Source organism: Alexandromys fortis, unplaced genomic scaffold (genome assembly GCF_014885135.2).
Source record: "Alexandromys fortis isolate MF-2015 unplaced genomic scaffold, M_Fortis_MF-2015_v1.1 scaffold_79, whole genome shotgun sequence".
Taxonomy (NCBI): domain Eukaryota; kingdom Metazoa; phylum Chordata; class Mammalia; order Rodentia; family Cricetidae; genus Alexandromys; species Alexandromys fortis.
Genome location: NW_026067964.1, coordinates 5934632 through 5948029, shown reverse-complemented (window position 1 = coordinate 5948029; position 13398 = coordinate 5934632). Strand labels below are relative to the sequence as shown.

The 13398-nt window shown below is 45.1% G+C and overlaps 1 protein-coding gene across 8 annotated transcripts in view; it reads left to right on the top strand.

The window, feature by feature from the left end:
• Positions 1 to 9482, top strand: part of Lhfpl2 (LHFPL tetraspan subfamily member 2) — a 147790-nt gene extending 138308 nt beyond the window's left edge. For all 8 annotated transcript variants that reach the window (XM_050153759.1, XM_050153765.1, XM_050153761.1 and 5 more), the window contains one exon: positions 6078 to 9482. In XM_050153759.1, coding sequence (XP_050009716.1) covers positions 6078 to 6331 — 254 coding nt within the window. In that variant the 3' untranslated portion in view covers positions 6332 to 9482. The remainder of the gene's footprint in view (positions 1 to 6077) is intronic.
• Positions 9483 to 13398: the final 3916 nt, after the last annotated feature.

Sequence of the window (13398 nt, the reverse complement as noted above, 5' to 3'; positions counted from 1 at the left end):
CCCACCTCCATCCAGGTCTAGTAAGGTGAGCATCCAAACTGCCTAGGCTCCCACAAAACCAATAGGTGCAGTAGGATCAAAAACCCATTGCCATTGTTCTTGAGTTCTCAGTAGTCCTCATCGTCTGCTATGTTCAGCGAGTCTGGTTTTATCCCATGCTTTTTCAGACCCAGGCCAGCTGGCTTTGGTGAGTTCCCAATAGAACATCCCCATTGTTTCAGTGTGTGGGTGCACCCCTCGCGGTCCTAAGTTCCTTGCTCGTGCTCTCTCTCCTTCTGCTCCTGATTTGGACTTTGGGATTTCAGTCCGGTGCTCCAAAGTGGATCTCTGTTTCTGTCTCTTTTCATCACCTGATGAAGGTTAATATCCAGGAGGATGCCTATATGTTCTTCCTTGGGTTCACCTTATTATTTAGCTTCTCTAGGATCACGAATTATAGGCTCAATGTCCTTTATTTATGGCTAGAAACCAATTATGAGTGAGTATATCCCATGTTCCTCTTTTTGGGTCTGGCTTACCTCACTCAGGATAGTGTTTTCTATTTCCGTCCATTTGCATCCAGAATTCAAGAAGTCATTGTTTTTTTACTGCTGAGTAGTACTCTTGTGTCTTGTGGGAGGTTCCCTAAAGAACACAGAGGGTTGCTGTGGAATTAGCTGGGGTTTCTTAGTGGCCTTGAAAGCATTTAAGAATTAGGTAAGCAATGTTATGTCTCCTCGCCAAGCAAAGCTCTATTCAGATGGAGACTGTCCTTTCAAAGGCCTCAGCTCTAGCCCTGCACCAGGATGGCTCTTCTCCCCCATTATTATAACTTTTGAAGCCCAGCAGTTAGAGGTGTGCTGTACGATTAATAAAAATGTGGAGACAGAAACTGGGGTTCAGCCTGAATGTCAGAAAAGCAAAACAGCCAGCCACTGAGTCTTAACCTCTCAGTCCAAAATGGCGATCCTGCCTCCAAGAATCTCAGAATGAGACTGAGAGGGGTCTCCCCCATTTTAAATTCCTCCCTAGTGCTGGGATTAAAGGTGTGCATTCCTACCGCCCGGTTTCTATGGCAAACTAGTGTATACTACCAGTGTGTGTCACCCACCACTGCCTGGTCTGTAAGTTTGATCAGTGGGCTGTTTCACTCTCTGATCTTCAGGCAAGCTTTATTTATTAAAATACAAATGAAATGCCACTGCAGAGGTGACCTTTTTATGACACAGCTGTGCTTGTGTCTGTATTTGGATAACTCTGCTGATGGCTTTACCCTGTTGGTCTTTTTTCCATTTGTTTGATGTGGACATCTTCCCTCAAATAGTGGGCTTTGTTAGACTTCATCCACATGTATCATACTTTGGCCATACCCCCCACACTACCCTGTTTGTCCCCACCCTATTAGGTAGCCCTGGCTGGCTTGGAACTCATGGAACCACCTACCCTTCCCTCTCGAGTGCTGAAATTAAAGGTGTGTGCCACCATTTCCTGCCTCCTTTTCCCAAACTGTTCCTACTTTATATGTTCGTGTCATTTGTGGGTATGTTCATTTTTAATCTAGATTCCATGTGGGAAAAATGGGATATTTGTATTTCTGAATCCGGTTTACTTCACTTTATATTTTGATCTTCAGTTCAAGCCATTTTCCTGCAAATGACACATTTCTCTCTTCTTTGTATACACATTTTTTTTTTGTATGCACTCATTTGATGCCATCAAACCTGGCTACAGGGAAGACCATCACTGGAAACTTGGATGCACACTCATCTGTGCTGGTTAGAATGGGGTGACTGGGTCATATGTATTGTTTCCAGTTCTTTGGCAAAACCTGCGCACCAATTTCACATCTGCACCCTCCATTCCCAGCGAGAATCTCCCCTCTCCCAGCCCTACCCAGCATTTGCTTGCTTTCTTAGAGATAACACCCCTGAGTTGAGATAGAATCTCAAAGTATACTTTTGACTTGCACTTCCCCGGGCTCTGAGCGTAGAACCCTTTGTCCGGTCTCCTTTGTGTGTGGGGAAGTGCACGTGTGCAGTGTGCAAGGAGGGAGGACACTGGGGACCTGTTCTGTCACTCTGTAGCTCAGGGTGTCTCACTGAACCTGGAGCTAGGCTGGCAGCCAGCAAGCCCCAGGGGTCCTCCTGTCTCTGCCCCCGACAGTGCTGGGGTGACAAGGGCACCGTAGCAGCCACACCTGACTTTAATGGGTGCTGGCACCCAAACTTGGGTCCTCCTGCTTAAGCAGCAAGCGCCTTAGTCAGCCATCTCTGCAGCCCCGTTTTGGAGAACTGATTACATCTTTCATCTTTTGAGTACCTTATACTATGAGCTGGGATCAATCTTCTGTCCAATGAATAATTGGCAGAAATTCTTTCCCATCTGCAGGCAGGCTGTCCTTTGCTGTGTAAAAGCTTTTTAATTGCAAATAATCCTATTAATCAATTCTTGCTGTGGAGTTGTCAGCAAAGTCTGGACTGGCACCTCTGTCTTGAAAGCATTTCCCCTCTGGTTTCAGGCCCTACGTTAAGGTCTCTGGCCCACTTTGAAGGGACTTTTTGTACAGGGTGAGATGAGAGAGATGCACTTTTATTCCTTTATGTGTGGGTGTCCAGTTTCCACACCACATTTGTTGAAGAGAACTTTTCTCCTGTGTGTGTTTTTGGCACGTTTGTTGAAAATCGAGTAGCTGTAGCATGGGTTTATTTCTGTGTCCTCTACTCTGGGCTCTGACATGCTGTTAAGTGTGTTAGTCCAGCCCTGCAGTGTAGTGGAAGTGGGGTGCTGTGGTCCCTCCACAGTTCTGCAGTGTAGAGGAAGCGGGGTGCTGTGGTGTCTCTGCACTGCTCTGCATAGTGGAAGTGGGGTGCTGTTGTCCCTCCACACTTCCCTGCAGTGCAGAGGAAGTGGGGTGCTGTGGTCCCTCCGCACTGCCCTGCGGTGTGGTAGAAGTGGGGTGCTGTGGTCCCTCCGGCCTGCCCGTCCTCTGTGAGTGCTTTGCTTAGCTGGAGTCGTCTGTGCACTCATTTGAACAATTATTTTTCCTCACTCCATGAAGAAAGCCTTTGGAATCTGGATGCAATTCAAACATTTATCAGTTCTCAGAATTTTCTGGTAGCGGTTTAGGGTGTTAGTATGGGACTGTGTCTTTGCAAACAGGACGGTTTAATTCTTCCTTTTCTATTTGTACCTCACCCCATTTACTACGCTTGCTAGAAGTATGTTATGTCTAGCCCTATTCAAGTTTAGCACGAAGGGATGTTAAAGTTTGTCAGCGGTCTTTGCCATCAGCTGAGATGCTATACATCTTTGTCCCTATATCTTACTTATTATTATTGTTTACATTTGTTGAGCTATCCTCACAGCCGTGGGTTAAAACCAAGATGACCATGCTGTTGATGTCTTGGATCTGCCAATGTGCTGATAACTTTTACATCTATGTCCATCAAAGAGTTTGGTCTGTGGCTTTCATTTATGTGCCTATCCTCATATCTGGTTGTGGAATCAGAGTGAGCCTGGCTTTTAAAAATGAAATTGGTAATAACTGTTCCCTTTGTAATTTACGGAAGTTTGAAGATCATTTCAAACTATTAGGTACTAATAGTTAGGATTTAGCAAATAGCATGCGTAGTAAATAGGGGAAATTCCCTCCAAAGTTTGGAGATAGAGATAAAGGCCTGCTACAGTTTTATTCAATATTGCGTTTGAAGTCTCAGACAGAACAATAAGGCAAGAGGAAGAAATAAGAGGGCGGGGGTGGGGGAGTACAAAGAAAAGGAAGAATTATAGCCGTCCAGTTTGCAAAGGCACAATCCTATGCTAATCCTCTAACCTGCTACCAGGAAACTCTCAGAACCGATAAATGCTTGAATTCCATCCAGATTCCAAAGGCTTTCTTCGTGGAGTGGTAAAAAAAAATCCTCTAATAGTTAAATGTGTTAGATCATCTATAGCTATGATCTATCTAGTTGAAATCAGCAGTGAATTCATATAGTGCTGCGTGCCCTTCTTTTGGGAGATTTTTACTCTCGTTGCTCACTAGAGATCTCTTTGCTTATATCCTCTTGATTTATCCATTTTCTTTAGATTTTCCAATCTCCTAATGATCCTTCAATTTCTCTGGTTATTTTTTTCTTTCAGTTTGGCTTAAGGATTTATCAGTCTTGTATTATTAATGAAGTACTGTTAACAGACTATCAGATCCACCTTCTGGGTTCCAGATTAGTGCATTTTTTTTATTCATTTGTATTTTATGTACAATGGTGTTTGGCCAGCATGTATATCTATGAAGGTGCCAGATCCCCTGGAATTGGAGTTATAGACAGTTGTGAGCTGCCATGTGGGTGCTGGGAATTGAACTCAGGTCCTTTGGAAAAGCAGTCAGTTACCTTAACTGTTTAGCCACCTCTCCAGCCCAGATTAGTGCATTTTTATGATGAAGAAACAGGTCAAGAACTAGAATCCAGCTCACAGAGGACAGATCTTACCTTACTCCAAAGTTAGGGCTCCTAACCAATGAGCTGTGGTAAATTATAGCAGCTTTTCTGCAGCCCCTTGTGAGCTTTGGAATTGAATCGAGACCCTGCTCGAGCCTGTTGGTCCCCACCCAGCCTTCCATCCACAGAGGACAAGTGCCATGTCCACGTCTGCCTTTCACTTCCAAAGGCTTCCCTCCCTGGTACTGACTGCATCTCCTTAGCTACAGCACTGAAGCTCTGTCCTGGCATAGCGTAGAGCCAGCTTGCCCTTATGGCACGGGGCTGTCAGCTGAAATGGCAGATGCTGATAAACTTTGTACAGGGAGTTCCGGTAAGTGAAATCGGAGGCCCCGGGGTTCTTGGTGACTTAAAATCTTCATTAGCAGCTTGTACTTGTGAGTGGCCTGAAGTGAGGCCAGTGGGCACCGCTGGGCTCCCACAGCACACACAACACCTACAAGTGAAAATCTGATACCTAAAGTTGTTTCTCTAGTCCTAGCCTAGGTTAGACCAGGCAGAAAACCACCTATCTCTCAGTTGTTGAAACACCCATGAACATGCAGCAGTGAGGGACAGAAGGGTGCTTGGCCAAGTGGGGAGAGTTCACTAAAAGTCAGACAGAAAAGTCCCATGGCGTTTACACTTTATTTCTAAATAGGCACTGCTATACCTCTCCCCCTGGTCTGTGGTTCAGACAACACTTATGGGTGAAGGTTAAGATGCAGGCTCCGCTAAGGCTCCTGTCTGGTCTATAACCAAGCAGAGGCCACAAGGTTCTGGATGAATTACCTTTGTACCAGTGGTTGGCAAACTCTGCCGAAATGCAGACAGTAAATATTTTGTGTTTTGGCGGGCCACATGTTCTGAAGCAACCACTCAATTCTGTTCTTCCAGCACCGAAGCAGTCATAGGAAGTCCATAGAAACAGGGCATGGCTCTGTTCTAATTCAACTTCATTTTTGAGGTATTTATTGTGCTGTTTGCTTGTATGTATGTACACTGCACTGCATGCCTGGTACCCATGGAGATCAGAAGAGGGTGTCAGGTCCTTTGAAACTGGTGTTAAAGACAGTAGTGAGCCACTATTTGGGTGCTGGTTGTACCAAGTACTCTTACCTGTCATCTCTCCAGACCGTAAAATGTTATTTATACAGCCATGTTGGCTTTAGTAAGTTAAGCAGTCCCTTATTAAAGCCGGGTGGTGGTGGCGCATGCCTTTAATCCCAGCACTTGGGAGGCAGAGGCAGGTGGATCTCTGCGAGTTTCGAGGCCAGCCTGGTCTACAAAAGCTAGTTCCAGGACAGGCTCTAAAAAAAACTACAGCAAAACCCTGTCTTGAAAAAATCAAATCAGTTTTTTAACGTCAGCCCTTTAGTCAGTGAAACTCACTTTTCTAGAAATCACTGGTGAGAGTCACCTCCCAACATACACGAACTGGCTGAAAATGTTTCTAGGCATGCGCTCCTCCTAAGCTACAGGTGACGCTGGTGACTCGGATCAGGCTTTCGTGCAAATGATACTCCCTATTGCAGAACGACCTTGTCTGTGAGCCTGCAGAGCAGGTGCTGCCGGTTGTCAAGGCACCAGAGGTTTCACTTGTTTTTCTCTTCTGTCTCTCAGGTCTTTTTCTCATCCTCGGCCTGATACTCTACCCTGCGGGCTGGGGCTGCCAGAAAGCCATAGACTGTGGGCGGCATGCATCTCCCTACAAACCTGGAGACTGTTCCCTGGGATGGGCCTTTTACACGGCCACTGGGGGCACGGTGCTCACGTTCATCTGTGCCGTCTTCTCCGCACAAGCAGAGATTGCAACCTCCAGCGACAAAGTCCAGGAAGAAATTGAAGAGGGGAAGAACCTGGTCTGCCTGCTGTAGTCTGGACAACGTGAATGCCGCCGTTACCTTTCCTTATGACTTGTGACACAGTCTTCGCCATTTGCATCAAGTGAAGAACCAGTCTTGACCTAGCAGAGCCACACTCCACAGCCCAGGCCCTCGTGGGATCAGCGAGTTCTTGCACACGCAGGCTGCAGTGCACATACGGAGACCAGACAAGGACATGTGTAGCCTGACTGCGGAGTCCCCTCAGACTCTGTCTCCCCAGGGCTCTATGAAGGACAGTGGTCTGACTCAGCAAGGCAGGCAGCACTCGCCTGGTAGCAGAGAGGCCAGCCAGCCTCAGGGTGGTTTAAGGCAGATTTCTGGCTCAGAGCCATGTGTCTATGAACATCTCAGGATGCAGGCTGGAGTGGTGTCTGTTTTCTCCTAGTTCTTTCAGGTTGTTTCAACTGGAGACTGAGAGGAAGACTACAGACTGCTGGTAGCAGGGTGCATGCTGAGGTCGCAGCACGACACCAGTTTGCTCAGCAGACCAAGGGCTCAGTGGGGACAGTATAGACTCCCGCAGTGGAGCTGCTCTAGTCTGAGTTTAGACAGTCAGCCTACTGTCTAAACTAGCCCCTTCTTGCAGTTAGTTTTCTCCTGGGGTTGGGGTTGTGCATGGCTGCCCAGGGAAACCTCAGTGTTCTTCCTTCCCAGAGCAGCTGTGGCTCATGCAGATGTTCACAGGGAGGGGCTGCCAGAACCCCAGCCTTTCCAGGGAGGACTGTTTGGTGACTGTGCTGTATAGCCAGCTGGCTTCCAGTCCCTCTGGCATTCTTTGCAGAGAAAGCAGGAGCTAGGCATGAAAGTTTGTACAGCCTCTGGTGTTGGTCCTGACAGCGGACCAGGTGACACTCAATCACTGCCACTGCCAACTTGCATCAAAAATCCCACCCCAGGGAGGCACAGCACAAAGTCGGGCTGGACCAGGCTCAGACACCTACCTGCCTAGGATGCTTACAGCAGTCACCAAATACCACTACTAAAAAGGACTCAGGGCTTTTAATCCAGTTTCCACAAATTATCCATATAACCAAAGTAGCCAGAAACACCAGAGTCTGGCAATATATAAGCCTTGCAGATAGAGACCCTCTGCAACAGTGGAAGTGGAGTGAGGACCCTTTTGGTTTTAGAGATATGTTTCCACTAAGGACGTTGTCTTAAAAGTTAAATAGTTAAGCACCTTCTACTGGCAAGTGTTTGCTGAATACAACCCTGATTCAGATTTTACAGCCTTGACCCAGTGAATCACTTAGAGCTATGTCAGAAGCCTTGGTCCAGAGCAACCACCTCATATACAGGTGGGCTGGGCCCACTGGGCTTCATTATAGTTCATTTGTCCTTTGGCCTATCCCAGAAACCATCCGATCTCTCATTAAGAGAAAGGTTAGGGAGGACAGGTATTGAATCAGATCTTAAATTTTGAACCAGTGTTCAAAATAAGCAAGGTGGAGATCCTGTGGCTTCTTTAGGAGAAGGGGGAACCCTAAGCAGCCCTGGGAAGACTCCGGAAGCAGGACCAGATCACTAAGGGCACGCATGGCCATACAGCATGTGGACAGGCTCTTGTCCTTCGCTGTGTGTTCGAGATGCTCCAGCCCATCCTTCTGCCAGCACAGTTGCTGTGTTTCCAGCCTGGGAAATATTTGGCATGAAAACTGTGACAAGAATACTTCGTTTTCCTTGATCTTAACCAGATAAAATTTTAGGTATTTTGAGTACAACCTAGTCCTAAGCCAGGATCCTGTACGAACGCCCACGACCTGCTCCTTGGCTAAGGTGGCAGTGGACCATATCAACCTGGTAACAGTCACAAATGAAAGAAATGTGGCCTCTCTGCCAGACTAAGTTACTTAACAGTGTTTTTCACTAATTTAAACATTAGAGAAGATCCCTCCCACCCCAAGGGGCACCAATGAAATGCTATGCTATAGAAAACTACCTAAATGCTGACTCAGTGGAGCAGAGGGAGAAAAGGCGATGTCCAACATCTGAGACCTTCAAATTAATACACAGACTTATGCAAGGAAGGAAAGGGTAGAGTAAAACTGTCATTAAAAGCCACTTACTTTTCTAGTAATAGGTTCATTACTAGTACAGGAAAAGTCTTCCTTTGCCTGCATTTGTGCTCGGTCTCTCAATGAACGCTAAAGCAGAAATACGTGGAGTCTGTGGATTCTTTAAACCTGTGTGGTAATTCAACAGCATTACATTAACTGTGGAAGGGTTTCTGTATAGTTCTCAAGCATCTGTGTGTAATGAGTGGTCTTTGTTAAACTTGTATTCTGTAAAGTGCCATAGTCTTTTTATGTGTAGCATATTTAAATATGTATATCACATACACAAGTGTATCTGAAAGATGTGCAATAACAAAGGTGTATGTATTTTTGTTTGGGGAAACTGGACATGCTTCAAAACAGGGATGTTTCTGTTTTGCAAAGGAGAACTAGACATACTTGCCTTCGTGGCTAGCCACTAGTCCATAACAATTTTAATGCTACACAAACCTTATGTGAAGAAAAGACTGGTGTGAACTCATTTTTCCTGGGTCTAAATAAACATGATCACTATATTCATGGGAGGCCCAGTCAATGCTAGTCTTTGATGTAAAATGTGAAGCTGCCATGTTGCCTTTTGTGTTAGCCTGATAAGCAGGAGCTGGCATAGACTAAGCTCTTCTGAATGTGCTTTGTAGACTGCGAATGCGCAGCCGCTATACTAAAGGGCTAGTCTCACACCTTCTTAGCCATAAGAGTCTGGCGTAGGACAGACCATCCTGTGCAATAACATGTGGCTGCTAGAATTCCTGGGCCTGCACTTGTGTTTAGGGGAGCAGAGACTCCCAAGGCCGCAAGAACTCAAGGGATGAGTGGGACTTCTGAGACTGTGGGGAAACTCCTGTAGCCGAGGGGTCCTGAGGTGCTGTGAAGGAGCTCAGCACAGCTGGATGTTCAATAGCCACTTGAGCCAAATATAAAGTTGTACTTAGAGCTGATGGACTCAGTTGGAGCCTTCATGTGTGGTTACCCTGTTCTGTTGTAAACTAATTGTTTGTCTAACATTGACGAGGATTCTGTACATAGGGTTTCACAGTGTTCTCCCTTTCCCCCTTGAGATCTGAATTAAATCAGATTTTGCAAACTCAGTCTTTCAAATTTGACTATGTTGGCTTCAATTCAGTGCACATAATTTGATCAAAAATACCAATCAGACAAAATGTAAAGACTTATTGTAACATAGATATCAGGGAAAATATCCAGGCATTTTTCTACTGCTGATTCTTAACCTTGCATGGGTTGCCTTTAATCTCTTACTTGAAGAAGTACCAACACAATCATAGGCATCTTAAATTTAAAGTAAAACTGTGAGACATGAAAGTGCTTTAGAGCATTTGCTAACCAGAAGATGTATCTTCTCCAAAACAAACAAACAAACAAACAACAAAACCTAAAGGAAGAGTTCTACATCCACAGTCCCTAGAGTGAACCCTGACCAAGAAATCAGGAAACCTGGGCTTTTGGTCTATAAACTCGACGATGCTAAACACCACCACTTCCATAGACTCATCCAACCCTGCACGTTCCCAGGGACACAAGCTGACCTCACTGCTGCCAGACGGACGGAGGGCACATGCATGCTCTAATTGCTGAGCAGAAACGACCGCCACCAGGTTTCCAACTGTTTAAGTCACAGTTAAAGGTTAGGGCCCCAACCACTGGAGGAGAAATGGTTTTAAGACAAATCATCTGGATAATCCCAGGAAAATGAGCTTTTCCTGTGCCTCTTCAGGTGTTACTATTTTGTACTCAAAAGTAAACCTGCAGAGAGAGCACTGGGACTTCAGTTTGAGCAAACGCTGGGACATGGTCCCTTGTGCTTGCTATTCAGTCTGTGTGTGTGTGCACGCGTGCGTGTGATATGTTCACATGCAGAGGCCAGAAAAGGACATCTGATACCTTATTTATGTTTAAGGTAGGCTGGCTGGCTGGGAGCTCCCAAGATATACCTACCTGTCTCCATCCCCATGCATTTACGTGCAGTTTTTATATGGAGATTCAAACACAGGTCCTCCTTGCTGACATAGAAAGCACTGTCATCCACTGAGTCTTCTCACCAACAGGGAAGTGTTGCCACTAGATCTCCTGGAAAACACATTCAACTTCCTCTGGTAGAGCCCCATAAAGCCTTTATTACCCTGGACATTCCTGTGTGGACATTGTTTCAAATAATTCAGCTCCTTTGGGACACTCAGCACGAATGGTAAAGCCCGACAGCAAGTATGGCTATTGCGGAGAGCACCGAGAACAGAGCCTGTCTCAGCACTAGTCATTTGTGTGGCTTCCCCTTCTGCCCCACCTCCTCCTTCCTTCCAGCTCCTCTCCCCTTCTGCCCCCATCATCTTCTTCCTTCCAGCTCCTCTCCTTAAGACTTGTACAGAATCTCTTCAAGACATGAATTGCTAATTTTGCTTAGGTATGTACAAAGGATACAGATAAAAGCACAAATAGAGGAAGTAGGAGACTTGAAACCACGTGGAAAGGAGAATCAAACAAATAGCATGCAGCCATTAGCAGCTTTTTCGTGTTTGACAGTTAGACATTCTAAAAGAGCCAACAATCTATAGGCAAGCAATCCTCCAAGGGCCAATAAATGGAAGAAACCTCCAGTTTCCTCATCTCTTACAGAAAAGCAAAGGCAAACGACAGCAGTGAGAGGAAAGAACTCCATAGAAGGACGGCATGGACAGCAGGGGCCATCAGAAGCAGGAGGGATGGAGAGCCGGCCAGGATCACTGCAGGCGGCCTTTAGTGTGAATGGAGAGGCCAGAAGACTCGGGGACAAAGGCTCTCACACTGGGGAAACAATTTTAAGGATGTGTGTGCGTGTCCACATGGTTTGCTCTCTGTGTAGGAGGCTGGGATACTGCTGGAAAAATAACCATGATGAAATAAGGGGCAGTGGTTTTAGTTGCTTTTCTCTTGGACCCAAACACTTAGATCCAACGCATGGCAATAATCACAATACCTTTAACCATCATTCGTTTTGAGAATTGCAAAAAGAAAAAAATAGCAATTGGGGAATCCCAGAATTATATTCAAATAACTAGGGCTCAAAAATAAAACCTGCAGGAAGGATTCTTAAAAAAAAAAAGCTGTTTGAATGCAGAATGACTTTATAGAAATATGGATTACTAGCATTACAAGAAAATGAACTCTTTGCTAACTCTCCTTGGTAGAGGGATGACATAGGCTTTAGCATGAGGAATGTCTCACTATACCAGGAAGTCATGGCAAACCCAGAAATATCGAGTTTTTAAAAAGCACAACTGGGAGAAACACAAACTGTAACACTCCCTGAATTGCCCCCTGGTGGCCCCGCATCCCATCAGAAAACACCAACCCCTTTAGTGGAAACTCTGCAGGTGGAGGCTTTGTCCTAATCAAACCACAGAGCTAAACGGTAAATACAAAGTCTCTGGGAAGGGGAAATTTCCCAAGAATCTCTGAATTGGTGATATACCTCTATCTTCCCATACTTCCACCATAGTGGAAGTCAATGAAAACCTTGGTATGAAAGTAGAGAACACCTGGGAAGGGTGCACAAGGATTTTAACATTGTAATAAAGAATCAGAACCTCAAGTAAACAGTCAACTCTGAGAGAAAACCTCAGTACAAAGGAGGGAACCATTTCAGACCTCAAGACGCAGATAGGATAGCGAGGGCCGCATTCCAGGCATCAGGAAAGGTCTGGTCAGCCAGAGACATAACGACAACAAAACTACAAGTCTATGAGACACTTGTCTCGAGCTGCCTTCTTTACAACTCCAAAACCTGGACAATGAAACACTTCTCAGAACAGCGGCGGAGTGTGTGTGAGATGGCATGTCTCAGGAGGGTTCTAGGGGTCGCACGAAGAGACAGGCTGTGCAATGATGACATTAAGAAAATCTCCATCTACAGAAGGAAGTAAACTACAGGATACAGCAATGGCGATTGAGATACTTCAGCCATGTTGTGACAGTGAATGACACCCAAGACAGCACTGCTTGGTGGAGGGCACGGGATAGGGTGAGGAGGAAGTCCCCTCCCCCAAACCCTGGATAGACAGCATAAAGCAAGACTATGGAACATTGGGTATGGCAATAACACACGCATCGTGGACTGCTCAGGACAGGAACAACTGGAGAACCGCCATAAACGGGCTGCCCATGCATCCTTAAGCACTGTCAGGCATAAATGGTGACAAAGAAGAAGTGACCTCGCACCAGGCAGACTTAGTGGTGATGCTGGCACAGCATGCTCTCACAGGAGGCCTCCAGCTCCCGAGAAACGGAAAAAGTCTGAAATGAGGTTTCAAAACTCACCAACACAACATGCATATTGTTTTGTAAATATATCCAAAACTTCTTATAGAACTCTAATTTTTCTAAACATAAAAGTACAAAAGTACAATTTACTAGTCTAATAAAGAATATTTGTAAAAATAAAAACATTTACATGCTAATCTAAAAATATAAAAAAATTTAAAGCAGATCCAGTATTTCAAAACCTATTATTCTACTATAACTTATAATATGATATTTGAAAATCTTACCAAATATGATCTAATGAGCCATCCCAGCTATTTAGAGTTAATCACCCACTCATCTCCAAAGGGCTCAGTCACATGGAATCACAGGTCCCTTTTGAGAATTTCCCTTATGGGAAAATAGAAGGGAACAAAGAAAAAGTGGGTCCCAAATGTGATAAACTGTAATATAAGCACAAATACAACTAAAAAGACAGAGAATCAAACAGTAATGTCAGTGTTTTAGAAAGGAATGCAGGGAGTACTATCCATATCCAGGGGTACCTGTCCATACTGGATTAGCAGAACTATCCATATCTAGTGGTATCTGCTGTCCATACTGGATTAGCAGAACTATCCATATCCAGTGCTATCTGCTGTCCATACTGGATTAGCAGGAATTAACAACTAAAATCCCCATGAAGTATAAAGCACATCCACAAAGATTACAGAAATGAGCTTCTAGTAAACTAAAAATACAAACTCACTTTTT